Below are 24,625 nucleotides of genomic sequence, written 5' to 3' on the forward strand. Positions count from 1 at the left end.
TATGGGGGTTTTATTCTGCTCTCCATCCCTGTCTTCCAGCACTGGGGGCTGACTACCCTGGGAATAACCAGTCTGACTATTAAAGACTGAAACAAAGAAGCCATTAAGTACCTCAGCCTTTTCCTCATCCTTGTTGGCAATGTTCTCCCCCACATCCAATAAAGGATGGAGATTCTCCTTGGCCTTCTTTTTGTGGTTAATGTATTTGTAAAAACAATTTTTGTTGTCCCTTACAACAGTGGCCAGCCTGAGTTCTAGCTGGGCTTTTGCCTTTCTAATTTCCTCTCTGCACAACCTAACGAGACCCCTGTACTCTTCTTGAGTCGCCTGCCCTTTCTTCTAAAAGTGGTAAACTCTCCTTTTTCTCCTGAGTCCCAGCAAAAGTGCCCTGTTCAGCCAGGCTGGTCGTCTTCCCCGCTGGTTCATCTTGCGGCACATGGGGACAGCCAGCTCCTGTGCCTTTAAGACTACCTCCTTGAAGAATGTCCAGCCTTCCTTTACCCCTTTTCCCTTCAGGACTCTCTCCCAAGGGACTCTCTCAACCAGCATCCTGAACAGGCCAAAGTCTGCCCTCTGTAAGTCCATGGTGGTGGTTTTGCTGACCCTGTTCTTTACTTCACCAAAAACTGAGAACTCTATCCATGGTTGTTAAGCCCAAGATGGCCTCCAACCACCACATCTCCCACCAGTCCTTCTCTGTTAGTAAACAGCAGGTCTAGTGAGGCACTTCCCCTGGTAGGCTCATTTACCAGCTGCGTCAGGAAGTTATCATCCACACACTCTGGGAACCTCCTAGACTGTTTCCTCACTGCTGTGTCATATTTCCAGCAGATGTCCGGTAAGTTAAAGTCCCCCGCGAGAACAAGGGCTAGCGATCGTGAGACTTCTGCCAGCCGCCTGCAGAATACTTCATCTACCTCTTCATCCTGATTCGGTGGTTTATAACAGACTCCCAGCAGGATGTCTGCCTTGTTGGCCTTCCCCCTCATCTTTACCCATAAGCATTCAACCTTGTCATCACAATCATCGAGCTCTATACAATCAAAACACTCCCTCACATACAGAGCCACCCCACCACCTCTCTTTCCTCACCTATCCCTTCGGAAGAGCTTATAGCCATCCTTTGCAGCACTCCTGTCATGAGTCATCCCACTATGTTTCCATGATGGCAACCAAGTCATAGCTATCTTGCTGCACAATGGCTTCCAGCTCCTCCTGTTTGTTGCCCATGATGCATGCATTGGTGTAGATTCACTTGAGCTGGACTATCGATTTCATCCCCAACATTGATATGCCATACCAAGGCTCATTTCTAGTGAGCCTGGTTATATCCCCTTCCCTCCTTCGAACCTAGTTTAAAGCCCTCTTGATGAGCCCCGCCAACTCATGTGCAAGAATCCTTTTCCCCTGTAGTCGATGGCCTTGCTGGACTTGTCAAATGCAAGACAAAAGACATGCTGGGACTGAGGCGTCAAGAGCCAAAGAGTTAACAAATGGAGCAATTAACTGGTTCTTAGCTCATCAGACAGAAGTAAGGGGGGATAGCCCATCACTGTAAATCAAGTGATCTGTGGGGCGCAGTGGAGACCGCCCAGCCAGAGATTGCTTTGGATAAAGAACAGATGGCCCCCGGAAGTATATACCAAGATGCCTGCTCCATAGGCGTGTCAAACTGCTGAGTCCCACTTCTGACGGCACGACATTCCATGCCAAGAGCCAATCGACACAATAATTGACTTAGTCTCACCTCGCAAAAAGATTTTCCAAACATATAAAAATTGGCACTTGAAAACTCTCTTTGGGAGGAGGAGCCAAGCGAGAACTTTACCTGACGGATGGGTCGACGGACCTGAACCTCTCTTCCCTTCCCCCCAAGAAGGGACGTCTTTTTGATAAGGGCCGCGCCTCTGACTTTGTCAGATATACCCCCAGGAACACATTGTTAACTAAAGCACTAAACCATTACCTTTGAGCTCAACTTTTGTAGACAGTGCATTTATCAATGGCAATCCCAAACCTGTGATACCTGTTGCTTGAATAAATTACCTATTGTTTCAGCTTTGCAAAACTGTTTCAGTGAAAGTCCTTGGAAGGGCTCTGACAGGCAAGTCTAATCTGATAAGTGGCTACACACTGAACCCTTTAGACATAAACCAAGTCTGGAACTAGGAGTAGATCCAGCCGCACCTAGACTCTCCTCTGAGAGAGAGTTTAGAAAGCAAGTGGGTCTGCTCTGAACCTCATGACTCAACAGGAGGGGTCTCCATTTGCCACTTATCAAACTCCCTTACCCCCTTTAACGTGACATCCCTCTTTGAGACAGCTGGAATTCATGTGTTGCCATCAGGCCCAGTGCTGTGTAAACCTCCCCATGATCAAATAAACCAAAATTCCACTGACGGCACCAGCCTCTGAGCCACATGTTAATCATGTGAGTTTTCCTGTTCCTTTCAGTGTTCTTCCCTGCCACTGATGGGATGGAAAAAAACACTACCTGTGTGCCAGATAAATGCAGACAGGTTGCACACAGATAGACATAGGATCAGCACACTATTTCCAAACCTTTTGATACCCAGAAGGTATTTACCCCAGGAGAAAGGCAGTTACCTAGTTAGAATGAAAGTGCAGAAAAACAATATGAAAGAGAAGAAGAAAAGGCTAATCAGACAGCTTACACTTGCCTAAAGCCAGTTTATTTCCTGATGTAAGAGATAGCACAAAGCCCTGTGTGTTGAGACAGGCATGTGCTGATATTCATATAGCTGCTGAACCTCTGCAGCTTATGCATTTTCTGTCCTTCCTCCAGCCATTAAGTGCTGAACTCCTGTTGCTAAAGCTAGAAATCCATCACAATGAAGATGCTGATCATAGCTGTTTTCCACATTGCACCTTACAGGTGTCCAGTGTTTAACTCAGAAATAGCACTTGTATTACCCTCACTTTAAAAAAAAAAGAGCAGAAATCCCTCTGGCATGATATGTGCCAACAGTTGCCTGTGAAACAACAATGGTTTATGCAGCATCTTTCTGACCTCTTCAGGTGCACTACTGTTACAGTAATAACCACCACAAAAATAGCATAAAACAAAGCTGAAAACTATAAAAGGAAACAGCCAATGGAAACAAAACAAACAAACAAACAAACAAATCCAGGAAACAAACCAGTCCAAGTCAAACCTTGAAGCCAAACAAGCAATCACAAGTTTGCAGGTAAACTGCAGACAAACGTCCAAATGCAAACCTAATTTCACAGCTAGAAGGTATTGCACGTGAGGGACTATCCACATAGGTAATACAAACATCGCTGCAGAGTATTCTTAAATTAGCCATTAAGCACACAGATAACAGTTTCTGTCTGAGTCTTGTCAGATATTTGGATAGGACCTCTAGACACTCAATAAGTGGTACACATCACTCTTCCCTGGGCACCACACATAGAGATTTGGCTACCAGGATTGACATGTGAAACCATCTGGCTGTACTTTCAGCCAGGCCTCCTGTGTACAGAGAGGTTTGGAAATAGTGTGCTGATCCTATGTCTATCTGTGTACAATCTGCCTGCATTTATGGGCAGCCTTTGCTTCCCTATTCCCTGGGGGAGGTTAACTTAAAACACATTACCAGAATCCTCATCTTACTACTTGGCAACAGCATCTCAGTCTCCCATTCCATCAGTCACACGCAGTTAAACAAAAGAGATTTTTGCCGCTCCCAAGCAGTACAGCAAAAATACCAATAAAGATACATCAATAGTTGCCATAACCACTGCTTTTAACTTCAGTTGTAGTAAGGAATACAATTTCTATTTTGTCCACAGCCTAACAATATCTTTGTTATTGCTAAGCAGACCTTTGTAAAGAGCTGGATTCTTCTAGCTGTTACTCTTGAGCCTGTATTTTAGATCTGCAAGAGTAAAAGGGGAGTGGCCTTTTGCTGTTCAGAAAAATGACAATTCTAATTAATACTTTAGGTCCTGGTATGTGGTTCTCCAACTTCCAGCCCACATATACACATAAAACCCAAGAATTTTTCAGCAAATGAAATTTTGCTCTACTGAAACAGAGATAATATTCATCAGCTTTTTGGTAGGAAAACATTGCTTGTACTTCATGGGTAGCTAGAGTCCATCTTTGTCTTCTACGTAAGTTCCAGTGATCAGTAACAACCCAAGGTGACATTGGCCACCACAAAGATCAAAGTATTTTCCTTCATCTATTTATCTACCAGACTATAAAAAGGGGGCAGGGGCTAAATTTTACTTTATGCTGTCATTTTTGAAGACTGCACTTTTCAGAGATTCAGTTATTCCCAATCCCTTCTACACAACCAGGGAATGCTACCACAGCAGCTGGTTTGGCCAGTTGCTACAGACCAGGAAGGCAGAATCATGTACAACTATGGCTGCAGACTCTCACTCCTCCTCCTTAGAAAGTGTCAGAGAAAGAGAGCTGAGAGAAGTAAGTTTGCTGGTAAAGAGAGAGACACACACAAGAGTAAAAAAATCTGTCCTCCAAAGTGTGACATCTTGTGGGAGAAACCTGGAGCGACAGTTTCATTATCACAGAACACAAAAGGATTCACCTTTCTTAATGGTGGGAGGGATTCTCAAATTGTTCAGCCTTACATCTTGCCTAACAAAGCCTGTGCCACACATAAGACAGAGTGCCGAGGGTAAAGGGTTAGGTGTAAGTAGTGGATACAAAGTGCATAAGATACGAAGTCCACTTTAAGGTGACTGAACAACTTCCAGTTTGTGAGTATGCACATAGTGAGGAGAGGGGCTGCACACAGATTTTCGCAAAGTCTTGGAAGACTGTAACACGTTTAATAGCTGGTCACTGAGAAAACTAGCTAGCACAGCCTTCCAGTTATTTATTATTTCATTTAAAGTCCCAAAGGCAATTATCTGTAATTATTTTGCAGATTCTTTTTAGCTCTGCATTCTAACTGCCTACTCATAGCACCTTAGGAAATGGTAATTCTATGTCCCTTAGAAACTGCAAGCACCATAGCCACTGGCTATACACAGTGGGCATCCAGTTGTTTTTTACAGCTGCTACTAGAAGTGGCTAACACCACAGCTCTGCAAATAACCATTCTGACAACTTGGTAATTCAGGGCTAGCCCTGCTCTCCTCACTCCCGCAGGTACTCGGACAACTTCACAGCAGTGCTGCCATTTCTGACGCAACAGAAGAGAATACCATTTTAGTTTTCTAATGTTGCAAACTGGTAATTTAACACAGTCTATGCATTCAGGTATAACTTCCTCTGAGAGAAACTCCCCAACAAATTATCCCAAGGAACTGTTTCATGGGATGTATTATATCTTATTGCCACATATATTTATATATAAATATATATAGTTTATATATATAAAAAAAATATATATAGGGACTGGTTGATGATGTGAAGGTTGGAGGAAGCCTTGGCAGCAGTGACCATGAAATGACAGAGTTCAGGATCCTGCGTGGAGGAAGCAGAGCAGTAAGTAGGATCAAGTCCTTGGACTTCAGGAGAGCTAACTTTGACCTCTTCAAGGACCTACTTGGAGGAATCCCGTGGGGTATGGCTCTAGAAGGCAGGGGGGTCCAAGAGAGCTGGTTGCTGTTTAAACATCACTTCCTCCGTACTCAGGATTGGTGCATCCCCCTGAGCAAGAAATCTAGCAAAGGAGGCAGGAGACCTGCATGGATCAGCAAGGAGCTTCTAGCAGAACTCAGACGGAAGAGAAAAGTCCACAGAATGTGTAAAGAGGATCAGGCTGCTTGGGAGGAATACAGGAATGTGGTCAGAGCATGCAGGGATGCAACGAGGAAGGCTAAGGTTCACCTGGAATTGAATCTGGCAAGGGATGTCAAGGACAACAAGAAAAGCTTCCTCAAGCTTCTTCATCAGCAGCAAACGGAAGACGAGGGATAATGTGGGGCCGCTGCTGAACGAGGTGGGTGTCCTAGTGACAGAGGATACAGAGAAGGCAGAGTTACTAAATGCCTCCTTTGCTTCAGCCTTTAGTGCTAAGGCCAGCCCTCAGGAATCCCATTCCCTGGAAGTAAGAGAAGAAGCCTGCAGAAAGGATGACCTTCCCTTGGTGGAGGAGGATTGTGTGAGGGATTCACTTACGCAATCTGGACGCCCACAAATCCATGGGACCCGATGAAATGCACCCACGAGTGCTGAGGGAGCTGGCGGATGTCATTGCTGAGCCACTCTCCATTATCTTTGAAAGGTCCTGGAGGACAGGAGAGGTGCCCGAGGACTGGAGGAAAGCCAATGTCACTTCAGTCTTCAAAAAGGGCAAGAAGGAGGACCCAGGAAACTACAGGTTGGTCAGCCTCACCTCCATCCCGGGAAAGGTGATGGAGCAGCTCATTCTAGAGGTCATCATCAAGCAAGTGGAGGAAAAGAAGGTTATCAGGAGTCATCAACATGGATTCACCAAGGGGAAATCATGCTTGACCAATCTGATAGCTTTCTGCGATGGCACGATTGGCTTTGTAGATGAAGGGAGAGCAGTGGATGTTATCTGCCTCGACTTCTGCAAGGCTTTCGACATGGTCTCCCATAACATCCTCCTAGGGAAGCTCAGGAAGTGTGGGCTGGATGAGTGGACAGTGAGGTGGACTGAGAACTGGCTGAATGGCAGAGCTCAACGGTTGTCATCAGTGGCACAGAATCTACTTGGAGGCCTGTAATGGTGGTGTCCCCCAGGGGTCAGTACTTGGCCCAGTCTTGTTCAACTTTTTCATCAAGGACCTGGATGAAGAGTTAGAGTGCACCCTCAGCAAGTTGGCTGATGACACAAAACTGGGAGGAGTGGCTGATACACCAGAAGGCTGTGCTGCCATTCAGAGAGACCTGGACAGGCTGGATAGTTGGGCAGAGAGGAACCTGATGAAATTCAACAAGGGCAAGGGCAGGGTCCTGCGCCTGGGGAGGAACAACCCCATGCACCAGTACAGGCTCGGGGCTGACTTGCTGGAGAGCAGCTCTGTGGAGAGGGACCTGGGTGTCCTGGTGGACGACAGGTTAACCATGAGCCAGCAGCGTGCTTGGGTTGCCAAGAAGGCCAGTGGCATCCTGGGGTGCATTAGAAGAACGTGGCCAGCAGGTCAAGGGAGGTTCTCCTCCCCTTGTACACTGCCCCAGTGAGGCCCCATCTGGAGTACTCTGTCCAGTTCTGGGCTCCCCACTTCAAGAAAGATGAGGAGCTGCTGGAGAGAGTCCAGCGGAGGGCTACGAGGATGATTAGGGGACTGGAGCATCTCTCCTACAAGGAAAGGCTGAGGGAGCTGGGCTTGTTTAGCCTGGAGAAAGCTGAGAGGGGACTTTATAAATGCTTATAAATATCTGAAGGGTGGGTGTTAAGAAGGTGGGGCCAGGCTCTTTTCAGTGGTGCCCAGCAACGGGACAAGGGGCAACGGGCACAAACTGAAGCATACGAAGTTCCGTCTGAACATGAGGAAGAATTTCTTCACTCTGAGGGTGATGGAGCACTGGAACAGGCTGCCCAAGGAGGCTGTGGATTCTCCTTCTCTGGAGATATTCAAGACCCGCCTAGATGACGTCCTGTGCAGCCTGCTGTAGGTGACCCTGCTTCGGCAGTGGGGTTGGACAAGATGATCCCCAGAGGTCCCTTCCAACCCCTACCATTCTGTGATTTTGTGATTTACACATTGCAATTAGCAACTGCTGTATACAGGGAAGCATATGCAAATGCATTTGAAGAGACAGCAATACAATATGCATGAACTACTGTTTTCTACAAACCCCTTTTCTCAGTAGCCAATCTGACACTGATTATCTAATAAAAGGTTTCTTAACTTGTCTATATTTAGTCTGTATGCTGTCCAATGTGCATTGACAGGCCAGATTACTTATGCTACTGCCTTCTACATCAAGAGCACTTCTTAAATGCTCTTCTGCGAGCTGTATCTACCAAACATCCAGAATTATCTGCTTCTAAATAATGGTCTAAATGCTTCACTACAGAGGAGTAAAGTCAACATACCTAATTCCAGTTATTTGCTATTGAATCAGAACACCACATTTTTGTAAATAAGCAATATACAAATAGTCATTCAGAGTTTTCCTAAACAGAGATTGGGCAAGAACCCAGGACAGACATGAGGGTTCAGTTTCTAACGATGTCATGTAATTATGAGACCAAGCACTATAGCTATTTGAACTTCGCAATCATTTACCTTTTCAGAAATTATACCTTGTAATTGCTGACTGTTTTGGTACAGCAACAATTCCACAGAAATACTGAACTTAATTTTACATTATTATAATGAAGTATTTCCACTTACCATAAATTAAACAATAGAAAGGACACATAGCAATGATTCAACCTTGGAGTCAAGAGACTCAATGTAATTAGTCAGGAAAAAAAAAGAAAATAAAAAAAGAAAACCTTTTTTATCTTTTTTTCCAAAATTCAGACTGTTGATAAACAGCAGTATTATATGACATTACACGGTTTAAAATATTTCTGAAGAAGTACTAAACAGGCCTCACACCTAATAAATAAATAAATAAATAAGTATCAGAGCACATCTGAATGTTAAGCATCATTGTTCTGAATTCCTTCTAAGACTGTGGCACATACTGCTGCTCAAGCCTGAGCAAAATATTTTGTCATTGAGATTTTAGTCAGTGTTGTGTATTGGCCAACTTTGCTGTGCAGGCTTTGTGAAACAAAACATAGAACACCTGCAGTTTTTGGTACGTAGAAATTGTGTACAAGGACTTCAAGGGAAATTCGTAAAGAAAAACTGAGTGAAAATTTATGTTAAAACATTAGGAAAATAAAATTTAGGACTAGTTCAAAGGAAACAATGTTCTTAATTTCAGCAAATAGTTGATTAAACACTGAATCCTGCCCCAAACCAGGTTTTGTTTAGCATATGCTTCTTTTTCTGGAAAGAAAAATGTCTCTGCTGCATCTGGTTCCTTTTTCAAGCTTCAGCTTCACCAAAAAATTATTAAGTAGAGGACTATGGCATCTAATTCCTGACGATGTGACTGGGTATGTTCTCTGAACCCTCACAAAAGTATAGGCACTACTCAAAAATAGCTGGAGGACAAGTAGTTGTGCCTGTTTTCCCTTTTTATCAGCGATTAAGACCATTCACATTGAAGTGGCAGCTATATTAAATAGCCATCTTTCTGGAGGGCTAAAAGCCCATTTTCCCCGACTTTCAGGGGACTGACTTTCCTAACAACACCTTTTTAAAGCAATCTTGCAAGGATTTTCTCCTCTTCAGTGTATTTTATCATGCCGCTTCTCATTTATTGCAGTAGAACCATACTTCATGAAGAAAAATTAAAGCTACTTCTGCCATCATCTCTGCTAACCTACAGATGTTTGGTGCAGCAGTGTATCACAAGCCAAAGGTTTCAAGGGATCTACTGTTCAAGAATACTGGCAGCGTGTTCCTATTGTTACTGTGCCAAAACATCTGTTCATCAATGTTATCGATATTCTGTGAATAACAGTGCTAGCTAATTGACGCTGTGGAGCCAGCAGTCGGAGCACTGTGCTAGAGATGCAGAAAGTTATATATACTTTCAAAGTATAATTTTGGAAGAAAAACAAAAATCCATGCAGAGGGAAGTTCCCTTCTTATTTACACTGCTGCTAATCTGTCCCCTTTCTATTGACTCCAAGTGTTTTCATTTCTGATTATCTGGACATCTTCCAAGGCATTTTGAACAACTGACCTCACAGTGTTTGTCAACCATCATATTTAGCTTTAGTCATGGCTAGCAGCCAGTCAACATTTGAGTGGCTAATATATTGTGTGTAAGATGCATATTAAATGAATGTTTAATAAATTCTTCTTCCTTCCCATTCCAATAGGATGTTTAGCTTGGTTTTCTCATCTGAGCATCTTGAAACGAGAGTAGCAGAATGCCTGACTTTGCAGTTTCTTTAACCATACAGTTCATAGCTGTCATGTAAGAAAAATGTGAAGAATAAATGAGTGTCACTTCTAAGGCAAGCGTGGATCATATCCTCAGCATATGTCCAGTTCGCTGACAGGTAACTTCAGAGTATAGCATAGGATATGTTAATTAATTAATAAAATTTATATTTGGAATAGAAAGCATCCTTATCATGCAAGTTGAAGCACAGGCTGAAATATTTTCAAGAAATGTCACGTGACTTACAACTCTAATAAGCTCACTGATAGTGCCCCTCTCATCTGAGGATTTCAAAGCTCTTTGCAGAATAAATGCCTTTAAGGTACATCATTAGTGTTTCCATTTGGTAAAGAACTTAAGTATCTTCCCCCAGGTCACACGCTATAGCAAATCACTACCACCAATAGCCAGGGGAGAATTTTCAGAGGCAGAAATGGCTGCTAAGCGTCCAAATGCCATTTGTGAATCTGAATTCATCATTAATACCCATCAGCTACTTCTACCAATGCTTTAAAGCGCTGCCTAAATAATTTATTAGTCTTTATAACATCCCCATGAAATAGGCAACTAATTTATCTCTACTGTACAATGAGTAAAATGAGGCATAGAGAAGTTAAGTACTTTGTCTAGACCATTCAGCTATCTATGAACTAATCCAGAGTAAGAAATGAGTAGGCTATGATTTTTGAAGTATACGTTCAGTTTACTTCACCATAAACACCCTACTCTAATATTTTAATATTCCATCCAAACACATAGATGCTCATTTTCATCTACAAGCAGTGAACCAGAAGTTTAAGAAAAAACTTGTCAGATAATGCATCCGACTACTGAAATACATGCATGCTGTATTATGCACATAGAAACATAAGTAAAATTGGCAAATTACTTGGCTACGATAAGAGCTCATGCAAATATATTTCATTGGAGAAAAAGTAAGTGAAGCAGTACAGAATTACTTTATTCTTCACTATTAATGGGAATTAGAATCAGAGAGGAGTACAGCACTAAAATTTGGCAAGTTCTTCCTTGAGGACATAGAAATATATACCTTAAACTTGTAAGCGACTTTGAAAATAAACCCAGAGGAAAAAAGCAATAGTTTCTCATCCCTGTCACATCAGAAGACAGCTCCAATTTTACACCAAATTTTTTGGAGGGTGAGGGGCAGACTGGGGATTAGAAAGAAGAAAGATACATAGTTACATGGTTATTTATGTCTTGTATGGAACTTTGATTATTTTTTTTTTCCCTCCCCTTGAGCTAACACCATAGATTAAAGGTCTCATGATTACATAAGTAGTGCATGGAAACTTGTTCTGGATTTTTATAGTAGACAGCTCAATTTCTGTGAAGCTTGTAGACTCATCTAAGTGCGTTCATGGCACTATAAGCCCGTGGTGCTTTGTCAGAGAGCCACTGCATATACCTGACTGCACAGGCCTGTTGGGAAAGGGCTGCCAGTGGTATTTCAGCAAGAAATCCAGAACTGGAGAGTTCGAGTACCTTCCACGGATGACAATAGCATGTTATTCATTGAATTGCCTCCTCTTCAGGGTGTTCAGTCTGAGGAGAAATGCTTCTCATATATATTATTGCAACAGCACTTATAGAATGCCCACTGCTCTACAAGCATATAAAGAGCCATCATCCTTGCTCTGAAGAATTCACAATTTGAAAGACTGATAAAAGCAGATGGAAAGAATACCACATGCACAAAAAATCAAGGGTGCTGGCTGGTCTCAGATGTTCTTTGCATGCAGGCAAGCATACACATACACAGGCCCAAACCATTTCTGCACTTACATTTTTAAGTAAGTGTTATCACTTGGGCGATGAAATAAAAACAGAAGAGTATATCCAGCCAAGATGGTAACAGAGACAGAAATGGCATATGAACCTTTAGGCAGAAGGTTTGAAAGGAAGCAAATGATGACCATAGTAGCCTGTCAAGATCTGTGTCAAAAAGAAAACAGTAGTGTTCTACTGAATACAAGCAGGACCAGCAGAGAATAAGCCGCCTGACAGTCCAGGAGTATTTGTAGTGCACAAGCCTTTATTTTGAGAAACCTAGACTCAAATACAAAGACACTACCCAGCATTAAACCAGGATGAGCAATTCAGGCACCTGCATGATCAAGAGGAAATGATATTGCTGAAGGAAAGTCCTTTGAAGAAAATGTTATTTATACCTGCTGAAATAGGATGACAGGACTGACAATGAAGTGAAATAGAACTTTGATCTAAGTTCTCTGGTGTCTAGGTGTACAGGAGAAAGACAGTGGAGTAAAAAGCTGAAAGACAGAGGAAGAAAATTCATTAGTTCCAAACTGGTTTTGTTGGTGGTTGTTATTTTTTGGCGGTTTGTTTAAAAGAAGAATAACTGATGACGTCACTGGTTCTAAAACCAAAAGATTCTGAATTCCCCCTAGTTAAACACATGCCTTCAAGTTCCTTTATGTACAAAAATGCCAAACCTGCCCCAAGACTACCCGAATTCTGTGCTTCAGGCCCCAGTTCATCTACTTGCACTGGTATTTGGCTCACAAATCAGCTGAAGAATAGAACATCTAATTTGAAAAATGCTGGCCAAGAATGGACAAAATATAAAGAAGAGAGGGGAGCTGGAGGCAAGTGAAGAGAAAGTAGAGCGGCGGAGCAACTACAGGAACAAATGCATTGTTTGTTCCAAAGAACAAGCTAGGCAGAAGGACAAGGTGAGGGATCAGACACAGAAAAGAGTGAAAGAAGAGAGCTGAGGATGTTGACCTATGAGAAAAGAACAAGGTTCTGAAGGAGAGACTGGCTGTCCTGGCTACAGGGAACATTATAAACAAGACCATAATTAACTACAAAATATAGTTCAAAGTCTAGTTTATTCCACTTTGTGCAGTTCTGAGAGCTGGAATAGATAACTTTGTGCTTCTCAAGCAAAAAGAAATACTTGACTGATTTTTTTTGGCTGTGCACAATCACTGATACAAAAAGATGTCATAGGAGAGAAAGGAAAGAAAAAATAATCAAGCAAAAGCATAACCAAAGGGCCATGGTCCACTCATCCTTATTTTCCCATATGCACAGTTTCTAATAAGACACTATCAAAAAAACCAAGCATACAAAATCTGAAAACCTACTGGTCTACAGTCTTGAATGTTCTATTTTACTGCGCCAGGAAGGCAGTAGCTTGCTATTATCCTAAATAATAAAACACGTAAAGCATATCAGGTACAACTAAGCAACAGTATGTTCTGACACATAAATGTAGCATGGCGTAATAGAATGTCCTAAGCACCATCAAACGTCTGCTGAGACAAAAACATAAATCTAGAATTATCCTTAAATCATACAACATCATTAGGAGTCCAATGAGAACCAGTACAAACACCACAGAGTGATTTTTTTTCTGGTGTTTTTTTTTTCCCCCTAGTTGTTTCAGATAACACCAAGTGGGGTACATGGTCTGAACTTTGTAATAAAAAATGGTTTTCATGCAGTTTAATTTCCATAAGCTAAATGTTGAATTACAGCACTAATAATTAGAAAATACAAAGCTAAAATGGGTTTCGATATTCTTTTTCACTTTTTCTGCTGTTGCCTAACCCAGTCAGAGAAGTGGAGTTTACAAGTATCACAGAGTCTCGTTTGTTAGCTGTTCTGCACAGCCGCAAAACAGCTACGAGATAGGGATTCCACATTCAGGTTGTACTGTCAATTCAGGTTGTCAGTCAATTGCGTTTGCGTTTCCTTTTAGAAAAGTCTGTCAAGCCCTCTGAGATCAGAAATGAGAACCGTTAGAAGATGGAAGGGAGAGGACAGAGAAATAAGCAGAAAATTCAGTAATTTCTCAGTCTGGTCTAAGATAAGCAAAAATGTTAACAGACTTTTGCCAAAACATTTTATTGCTTATACCCCACCATACCAAAACCCTAGAGTGTGCCTAGGGTGCCCTACTGCTACAGTAGTAGCACAGTTGCCATCTTATGCGAAGAGCAGGACAAAATATCTCACCAAAATTTTGAACACCTCCAAGGATTAAACAGAGGACCTTCAGAACAGAATGCAAGTTTACTGACTGTACTAAGGGACATTTTCTATTGCTACAATCTTTAATAGATCCATAATGCATGACCAAACCCTATGTATCAGTAGAAACTGCAGTTCTTATGCTTTATTCTTGCTAGTAACTGCAGATGATCATAAATAAGGTAGGGACAGAAGAACTGATAGTGAATGTACTCTGTCTGTCTGATTCTTTTGTTCATTGTTATGGGATGATGACAATCTCCCTGTGGAATTAATTTTGTTTTCTGCTGTGTGTACCATTTCCCAGGTAGCATGATCTTCTAGTTATCATCACAACTGGCTTCTTCAAAGTGTTCTTTTTATGTGGAGAAATACACATTCACCTCTATCTGTAAAATCTGAAGTCTTCAAAGAATCATCGTTATCAGCAGTCATGAGTTTGTCTATTGAAACTTAAGTTGGTCTGTCTGGACTTACAAGGAACATCTTACAAAGAAATGATTTACTCTTGCAGCCCTCCACTGTTGAGAAAAATGGGAATCTCGTTCATAATTAGAGCTATTGATCTTTGAACTACACCTTTTCACAGTTCCCTGGACTGAGAAGATAAGCCAAAGTTTTTTCCCTCCCCTAAAGAACTCAACTTTTGTCACTCAGTGCCACCCTAACTAGGACAAGGGTCAACAGCACAGACTTAACACAAACCTGCAAAGCATTACAAACCTCAAAAGAAAACAGTATGTCTGATTTACAGATGTGACATGAGGGAATTGTCGTCTTTTAATCTAAGACTGTTCATAAACAACTTCATCCAGCACTTGAACATCCTGCTACCCCCACCTCCATGTGCTGCCAAAATGCCTCCTCTATCTGTGATGCCTTGTTGAGCTATAAGCATCTAGAACAGTAGTGTTCCAATTTGACCTCTAGGCATAATACTACATAACAGAGTAAATAATCATAAGTATTTCCAGTGGTTCACTACGCTAAACAAGCAAGCGATCAAAACAGAATAGGGAATAAGTCTGTTTGAAGATCTGCCAGCTAGAAGAGGTAAGTAACACTAAGGAGCACAAAGCATAAATAGCAACTCTGAGAACTCCATCCAGTTACTTTCTCCAGCTTACAACATCTCAGGAAGAATGATTAGCTTGTCAATAGGGCACAAACGGAGACTGTCACCCTAGAATTTCTTTAGCATGGACCCATGGGTGATGCCAGAACAGAATCTCGCTCAGCAAGCTCAGTGTGTTGGACCATGCCCATTGTTCCTTTAATACAGTTCAGCCAAAAGGAATTCCAAATGAAACAAAGGTGAGAGTGGAAGCATCCCCTCGCATTTTCGATACAGTGCATAATTTGGCATTAGACATCTCTTGTTTTGCTTAGGAATGGTAATTGCAGGAATGGAGACAGAACAGAATCTGAAGATACACAGTCAAACTATAATTTTGAAGAAAAAAAAATGACCAGTCTATTTAGGCAAACGCACATTCAAAAATAGAATGCAAGTTTTATTTAAATAATATCTCTTGTAGATGTACTCGCAGTAGCCATAAAGTCTTGACTTGCTGAGCTACATAAAAATGAATACAGTTACAGAGACTGCACTAGCCATCAAAATCCCTGACTAAAAGGGATCAAAGATGAAACATCTCTGGACTACAGTGCAGTATATGGACAATGCATAAGACTCTGGATAAAGACAAAGCTTGCCTGTACCTGACAAATAGCATATTTTTAAAAACCAAACAAGAAAAAAAAAAACAACCCAGAACACATGCACAAACAAAAATTCTAAAAGTGAATGCTCTGTGGTTATCTCAACAAGAGTTTCCTGTTTGCAGTCAGACCCTCTGAGGACATCAACCAATGACACCTGATTTAATGTTCCATAAAAAAAAAAAAAAGGCAGAATGAAGGTTGAGAAATGGAGCACTTAAACCTCAGAAAATTACTTGTATTAAAATGTCCATTGGATACATCAGCTATGTCAAAGTACAGAGACATTTATACATTGTGAGGAAAGGGGACTGATTAAAAAAATTTTGGCACAAGTAGACCTTACCTACTTTACTTAATCCCAGATAGAGAATGCTCATGTGAACAAAGATTTTACAGTTGCCTCACTTGAAAACTTGAAGTTCAAATATGGGCTGGGAACAAAAACTGAATGTTCAGAGGTATTTAGGAAAGTCTGGTGCTGCAGATGCCAGCAGTCATATTTTGATATGCCAAGTGTCCTGAGCTAGATTATTCTGCTCAGACTTTATTTCTCAGCACATACAAGTTTTTTTACATGCAGCTTTTACCATGTCCCTTTTACCTCCAAGGAGTTGCTACATCTTTTGTGAAATCTACAACAAGTGCTAGTGGGTAAGAGGACTAATACAAACCGCAAACTGCTGTTAAATAGTAAGTATCAGGCTCATCTAAAGGAAAAAGCATCTTAAAATTGCATTCTCATTTTGTGTATCAATGAAACCCCACAGAAATCCATGGAAATATTCTGTTTTAGACAACCATTTACAACAAATTACATGTTTATGAACTTCTTGTATTATTTCACTTCACTGAAATGGCTACTTGCAATACAAAGCAATTGGAAGTCTTCTGGTGTCTGTCCTATCATGCCTGCATCTGCTAAGGGTTCAAGCAAGACAGTTCCTCTGAGAATTTATTTGTTTATTTATTACACACAGAGAAAGATGATACACTACAGTGAAGGAACATCTCTGGAATTTCAGAGGAAATGAAGACAGAAGGGGAGCAGGATACATCTGACTGATATCTACAGGATTATTCACCTAAGTGCAAAAGCATGGAATCCATGCACTGTATCTGTACTGGCTCTCTGCCAGTCTTGTTTATGTTACCCCCTAGGGACAAATCTTTAAAAATGCAGGTTTACTCCAACAGTTTTTTGCCCTAGGATTCATCTTATTTTCCCCCTCTTGAGAAAGCCTCATCCTTCACATAACATTATTAGATGCTGTGGACTAGAAATGCTGCAGAACTCCATATGTATGTTTCAGAGTTCACAAGCAATCATTTGAATATTCTAGAGCTGAGAAAAACTCAAGTAAAGGATGAAAGGTAAGTGTCAATTCTGGGGGTCCCATTGTAATCAGCTCAAAGCACTTCCATTTGAAACAACTGCAGAAAACCATTCTTCAAAGCTAGTTTCTCCAAAAAAAGCTGCGCACATGGAGTGTAATCTCCAGTAGCATTTTTATCTGTTTTTTAAACACAAATACTAGTAATTAATTTTCTTTTTTTACTTTTAAGTTAGGTTTCCGATAAGAAAGATTTGGGCATGATAAATGCTTTATGAAGTCATCAGCATTAAGAGTTCTTTGAAAGCTATTCCATCTATGGAGGAAAATAATCAGATTTCTTTTCCCTTTGAGATGCACTGATGGTAGAACTATGTGGAATACATCTCTGTAGCACGAAATAGTGAACTTCCTAATTCCACTTCAGAAATAGCTTTCAGTGTTAATATGTACTATTTGGGTAATTTTACTAACAAGAAAAATCATAAAAAGTGGAACAATATAAACCTAATCAACTTGAATGCCCAGATGAAAAATGAACCTCATTATAAAACAATAGCAGTTTGGTTTGGGGAGAAAATATTACAGACTACCTTAGCTTACTTTTGTTAGGGAAACTGTTGGCAACATGACACATACTGATGCAGACAAGCTACTAGTTGACATGAAGTTCTTAAGTTCAAACTCAGCCTAAGCACGGTCAGGAAATGTGAAAGTTGGGGCTGCTGTCTGAGCACCTGACATATTTACAGTCCTTTCAAAATCCTAATCTAGAAACATTAACTTTCAGGATTCAAGAAGAATCCATATAATGTCAGCCATACTATTTCTGAAAAATTGCCAAGTTGCTAAAGAATTTAATGTAAATCCTCTTGGCACAAAGTTTTCTAAATACTCAGGCTTCTGTGACTGGGAAATTATGTGCCCAAACAGAATCTGCTGTGTATTCTCATGATCTTCACTAAAGAAATGATCAGATAAGGTTTGTCAAGAGACTAGGAAAAGCTACTTTGAAATTGGTCATGAGGACCCTACTTTGAATGCTTGGTCAATCAATAGAAGCAACAAACACAATAGAATTAATATAAAATAGTTAAGTATTTTTCTGATAATCTCCTCTTCATTTCACTGTTATGACCAATGGCAAAATGCAGTAATACAATCTTTACATGGAAACTGGCTAAACAATTGCTGGAACACTTTGATCTTAAAAATTTCCAGATGTTTCTCCAAATCATTTACGTACATAAACATCTCCTGCTAAATACAGTCCTGTCCTCTACAGTCTTCTTGAATGAAAATCAGAAAGAAGGAACCAACCGGTTGGTTAATATGAAACTTCCTGTCATTAGACAGGATTTCCTTCACCAAAGGTAACAGCCATTACTAATAAAGAATTGAAAGGTGCCCCTAGAGTCTGTACTGTAGTGACCTTATTTGAGATACACTTATTTTTCAATATTTTCAATGGGTTTATATTCCATCCAGACATGAGGAATGTGATAGGGAAGGTTTTAAACTAAATTGCAGCAATTTATTTTTCACATGTCTTAGAGTTCATTCTCAAAAAAGAGTTCTTTAGTTTCAATTTACACTACAGTGGTTAACCAGAGGATAAAAGAAAAAGCACACTGTCCCATTTTGGACTAATTTGTCACACCTGCAAAGTGAATTGTCAAAACTCCCTGACCTTCATCCATGTGTTCCAAATTCCTCAAATTTCCAGACTTACAAGTTGCTTTTAAAAGAAGAAGAAAACAAAACCAGTCCTTTTCCATCATGCGAGATTTTGTCCTTATGTAGGTTCTAAACTGAAGACCAGATGACAGCAGTTAATAGAGGTCCATGCACTAGAAGCGTCCCAAGTTAGGTAAACTTAAGAATAAGAGAGACAGAAATGTTTAAAAAACAAACAAACCCATGAAGAATTAATAACAGAATAAAAGCTTTGATCTGACCCAAATACTGCCAACCTTGTCATAGCTGAACTGGCAAATTCTATTATAAGCTCAGCTTTAGCAGAATTGATGTTGATTTCAAATGTGCTTTACTTGAGGAGGCCACACATTCCTCCTTTCCACACTGTGGGAGAGCCACTGCGATGACTTCCAGAGCAGTCCCCAAGCCTGGAAGATCTCACTGTGGGTGAAATTCACACTTACATAAAAAGTGTTCCTTGATATCAGGAAGTCCAGGCAGTTTTCAGAGTCCTGGCCATTGCCAGGTGAGAGGTAATAGGTACTCGGCAATTTCAAAAACAGGCTTCTAACTTAGATTTCTCAAGTAAATGGCCCTGATTTTTAGGTGCTCCTCTATTGTCTGTTTTTTGTTTTGTTTTTTCTGTGTAAAATAAAGCTTACATTAAGCGTAGTTTTATCGTGATGACTTTACTTCAAGGAAGGTTAGGAAAGTAAAAGGTCATGTCTCATTCACTAAATGATACCATATGCAAGAGTGGATGAACACTTCTTTCAGACATGCAAGACCCTCATCAGGTTTTTTCGAGATATATTTGAAAGGAGAGACAGTAAGAAAGTGAAAAACCAGAGAATAAAAATGAAAGGAAGAGAGTAATGAAAACAAGTTACAGCCCTTGCAGGTGTAGAAAAACCCATTACCAGTTGATTCACCCTATCACACATTAAGCTTGGTTCATTAACAGAGAAGAACTGAACCCTGATGTTCCAACCAGTGAAGAATGAGCAATACTCCCATCAGAAATAGACTTCTGGACTCCGATGGAGGAAGGGAGAAAAATGTTACACAGCACAGAAGTAAGTTCATTGTTGGAGCTACTTTTGGCAGCTGACAATCAGCCCATTTCTTGTCCTTTTCCAAAAAAGAATTCAGTACGTACACTTGCAGAGAATATCCTGTATGTCCTACTTTGGGCACTTCCCTTCCTCTCTGAGAAAACAGAATATCAAAAGGTGACTGTTTTTCCTTTGCCATTTAGCAGAGCTTAAAGCAGAACTCCTCATCACAGGCTCTATAGGTTATCTTCCACTTCACCCAGGAATTCTAACATCATTATTACTATTGTTTGCAAAATTCCCATATCTCTTCTTTTTATCTAACTCCATTATTCTCTCTTGGTTTGCTTATAAATCGCCTACTAAAAATTGCCTTTTATCCTTTGCAAAACATGGCTCACCTGCAAAGTTGTTTGAAGCCTCAGAATACAAATATCCTGATTCATGCACTGGTGTTCTGTGCGCTTAGTACAGAAGCAGGCCTTTCCCATACCAGTCTAAGTTTCAACTTATTATTGTAACATGTTCAAAACTGTCATTAGTCCTGCAGCTAGACTAATGACAGTTAAAAATCAATGGATTAATCATAGGAAGGTCTCGTACTTCTCTTCTGCTATACCATACCACCTTCTTAGCTCCTCAGTTAGCACACATATGGCACCAATTAGCCATTTTCATCCATGACTGGACTCACTAATTTCAAATACAAAGTAAACAATTATTCTGCACAGATACATAAAATATTAGGTTATCAGTTGTTTTCTCTTTAGTTTTCAGATGAAGAATAGCAGGTATAGTGCCATAAACTAATTTGACAGTAATCATCAATAACAACGTTATTTCACATAGAGCATACACAGCCTTTTTGTAGTTTTTCTCCTATAAATGAGCAATTTAGAAGGAATACATCAAATAGCACAGCCTTGGACTTCATTTAGATTTTGCTAGGGGAATCTCAAGGAACACAATATTTTTACAGCAGCGTGTAGGTACTGCTGCTCCATAAACAGAATACTACAACACTCTCCATCTTTGAAATCTCAGGTCTTTCTTTCAGGGAATCTCTATTAAAAAAATAGCCAATTTAGATAGCACTCATTCCCAATCAAGTAAACATTTGTGAATATATCAGTATATGCATAGGACTTAGGCACACAGTCTGGTATACTTCATTGAAAGTTACATGGAGTATTTAAGCATGCATCCATTGGGGACTAAGAATTATCTAGCCTTAAAACATTAGTTCATAATCTTTTATGCAGATAAAAATCAGGGTTAGGAATGCATCCATGTAGCTACACATAGCTTAAGGAGAAACAAATGATGATTTAATTGAGCTGATTCCAGAAGCTTTCAGAAGCACTCATAATCCAATGAATGTCAAAATTGAAGGTTTTTAATCATGTGTATCTCTTCTCATGACAGATGATTGCACATGCGCAGTAATTTAAGCAAAAATCTCTTCTCTGTCTATACCTCAGGACAATATTTAGTTGTGGCACAAGTATTTCCAGAGTGTCTGTTAAGTTATTGCAAAAGGAAAAAGCCTCTTCCACTGTGTACTGATCAACTGCAAAATTCTGTCTGCCAAAAATCCTACCAGCTATAGCAGAACTAGGATCTCAACTTGGCATCCATTATACTGGCCTACTGTGTGTTGGTATGCTGCATATGTCTATAGTCATCCTTTGAAGTTACATGTGACTGAACAGAAAGGTATTGAGCTTACCCAAACAACAGTAAGCAGAAGTGAGCAACCATGAGATATGCTGTAGTTAGAAATCTGCGGTGCTGCAGCTCCAGGGTTTATGTTGCTCTGGAGACTATGATCTCAGAGAATAATACTATGGTGTAGATTCAGGGAAGAAAATACAGATAGATTAGACCCAGTAAAGGAGAGAGACAAATGATCCTGCCATCCCCATCTGAAAGCTTTCTAAAGCATGGCATCGGTTCTAAACATCATATGAAAAGCTATTCAATGTATGAAATCTCTGGCTTCTATGTATTCAGATGAGATTTTCCAAAGTATTTTAATTTTTTAATTTAATAAAAAACATAAAAATAATAACACAATATTTACTCATCCAGAAAAATCTGAAGGCAAGAAATCAATATTAATTTTCGTTATATTGTCTCAATGTATACGTGTGTACACACATATATACATATATGTTTTCAGTGTATATTTCTAAATGAGCTCAGGGAAAAAAAAAGGGGGAAAAAAAAGCATGAAATGCATTTAATCCTAAAACTTTGCTTATGTAAAGTAACAAGGTGTCAAGGGCTTTTCACTGAAGTTTCTTTCACTGACATCCTTAATATCTGCTTTTTAAATTCTAAAATCGTGTGCCTTGTTTGTATTCATTCTTCAGCCTGACCTTCCTGAAATGACCAAGCTGATATTGTGATTAATGAGACAATTATTTTCATCTGAGACATGGAACAAAACAAATAGCTTATTCCCCTCCAATTTACTCTTTTAATAAATAGTTTCCCCATCCTTTATTTTTTTACCCACTGTGCTCATACGTGAAAGTTTATGATGGATTTCCTATGCAATTCATTCCCGAAATTAACAGGATCTCAAAAGGGCAGGCTAGAAATGTAGGCTTTTACTTGTCTTTGGCATTAAAGCAAGATGTAAATACAACTTTACTATTCTTAGTGAGAAACACTCAGAAGAGAGGCCGACAGGAGTCCAAAAATGAAAAAACATGCACTTGAAGACAGTCACCTTCCATACAACGCCCTAAGTTATGAAGGCATCAGCTTTCTTCCCCTGTGTTCCTCATGTGTATTTTCACAATTTATTCCATGAATGTCCTTAAAGAATTTAAGAAAGGTAGAGTTGCAACAAAAGAATTTGAAAATTCTTTTTTACAAATCAATTTGAAAAACAAATTCTAAGCCACATGGGTGGAGACCATATATGTAAAGAAGGAAGAAAAAAAGGGAAAGAAGGAGAAAAAAAACAACCCTAACCTGTGGGAAAAGCTTTCTTCATCCAAGGAGCTTTAAAGTTAAACAAATAAATATGCAGGAACGGCATCAAGGGAAATGCATTGTATTATACTCTTGAGAGTCAATTTAATAGCAGTAACACAAACTGTACATGGACTGTGACTTGTAAACTACAGGTCTTGAGAATCTCATGCACCTTTAAACAGCTGCAAAACACCAGTTCCTCCTTCCTCATTCACCTGTGAAGCCTTTTGCATTCAGCATGATCTGTGGAAAAAGTATTCTTCACAGCAGCAAAAGCAAGCAGTTAGTATCTGCCAGTATTTGCTACTAAAGAACTTGACTTTTGATGGGTACAGACAGTTGTACAGACAGCACTGAGTCTACTTATGATAAGAAAGCATGAAGATAAGAACCTGTATGTGTAGTATACACTCTGCTTTTCTTTAGCATTTCTGTTTCTTCTGGCTAGTAGTTTCATTTTCTTTTAGATAACTTATGAAAGACAGGAGAGAAAAGCACCTTCTGGGAAGCTGAGAAGAAAACAGTGCATGACTCCCAGTTCAGAAAAATTACTTTTACTCTGTGTCCTGCTCCAAGTACCAGGCCTTCAGAAAAACACCCTCAATTAATGATGATAAAAACCCAGGGTCCCCGTCCTGCAGCATTTGAGAACCTAGTTCTGTGCTCCTGTGGTGCCTTCCACCAGAACACTTCACTTCCCTCTGTAGACTACAGTTACCTAATCTCCCATATACCTGTCAGGCTGACAATTATCATCTTGACAGAAAAAAACACCCAACCAAAAAAACCAACAAAAAAACCCATAAACAAAGCACAGATTGGGGAAATAACTTGGCCAAGGTCACTCATCAAGTCTGTCAGAAATTACAAGAATCAGACTCAGTCTGAACTCCAGACAGCCACAAAATTTCCATTCCTCCTGAATCTTGATTAGTTCAAATGATACATAATCTGTTTGTGAAGTTAGTGCTGCTGGTGGTGACATGGCACAGATGGGAGACCACCATTTTTGACAATTCCAGGTGGCTCGATATAGTGGATGCAAAATATTCAAGGCGCAAACTTTACTGTTCAGATCTAGAAATACCTTTGAATACAAAGGAAAACCTATCAGTTTCCCCATCTACTTCGCAATCCAACAAATAATTTGTCCCTGTTCAGTGCTGCAGACTGCCTGGATAGCAAATTAAAATATTCATCACTTTTCTGTGAGTGCCTAATCAATGCCATCTCCATCTAAATGGGGGATATAGATGCATGGCACAGCAGCCAGTCTCTTCCAGCTCTGAATGAACAAGCACATGAAGAAGAAAAAAAGACCAGAAATCTTTCTTTTCCTATCTACTAAACATCGATCCTAGAAAGTGCTGAGCATTATAAGACTTTTGGTAGATAATTACATTTTGGATTGTGCATCAGCCTATGAAATGTGCATAATGCAAAGTTACTGAAACACGCTTTAGAAAACTGGTATCTTAGAGGAATGTTTTTGCTACTGACATATAAAACTCATCTGTCCTCTTTCATTCTTCGCACTTAAAGAAAGGCTGTTATCCTCAGCTTCTGATTCCATACCAGTGGCTATGTGATCCCTAAACAAAGCTTCATAATGCGTATTCAAGGAATTCTGCTGATTAATAGCTTTCCTTGTAAATTAATAATGTAGATACTCTACATGCTACAGGCTAGCCTGTCTTGTTAATGTTTACACTTGTCAATGTATTAACAGTCATACTTCTACATCAAAACATGAGAAGTAAAAATACTTTTCACAGAAAACGATAAAGATTCTGAAAAGCACATGCACAGATGAGATCAGTACAAAGGCACTCAAATATCTCCAATGCTGAGTGTGGAAAGCAAGAACTTTCTATAGA

General features: G+C 40.0%; 1 protein-coding gene across 6 annotated transcripts in view; it reads left to right on the top strand.

Moving 5' to 3' along the window:
* Positions 1–24,625, top strand: part of GALNT18 (polypeptide N-acetylgalactosaminyltransferase 18) — a 321,219-nt gene that overhangs the window by 263,935 nt on the left and 32,659 nt on the right. The window contains exon 12 of one of the 6 annotated variants that reach the window (XR_012764669.1): positions 14,259–15,004. The exons of 4 other annotated variants lie outside the window; for them this stretch is intronic. Coding sequence is in view for 1 of the 2 variants with exons in the window: in XM_075427475.1 (XP_075283590.1) it covers positions 14,259–14,267 (9 nt within the window). In the remaining variant the exon portion in view is untranslated. Of the gene's footprint in view, positions 1–14,258; positions 17,117–24,625 lie in introns of those variants that run through there. One more of the 6 variants, XM_075427475.1, reaches the window with a different exon arrangement.

The sequence above is a fragment of the Opisthocomus hoazin genome, chromosome 7, assembly GCF_030867145.1.
Source record: "Opisthocomus hoazin isolate bOpiHoa1 chromosome 7, bOpiHoa1.hap1, whole genome shotgun sequence".
NCBI lineage: Eukaryota > Metazoa > Chordata > Aves > Opisthocomiformes > Opisthocomidae > Opisthocomus > Opisthocomus hoazin.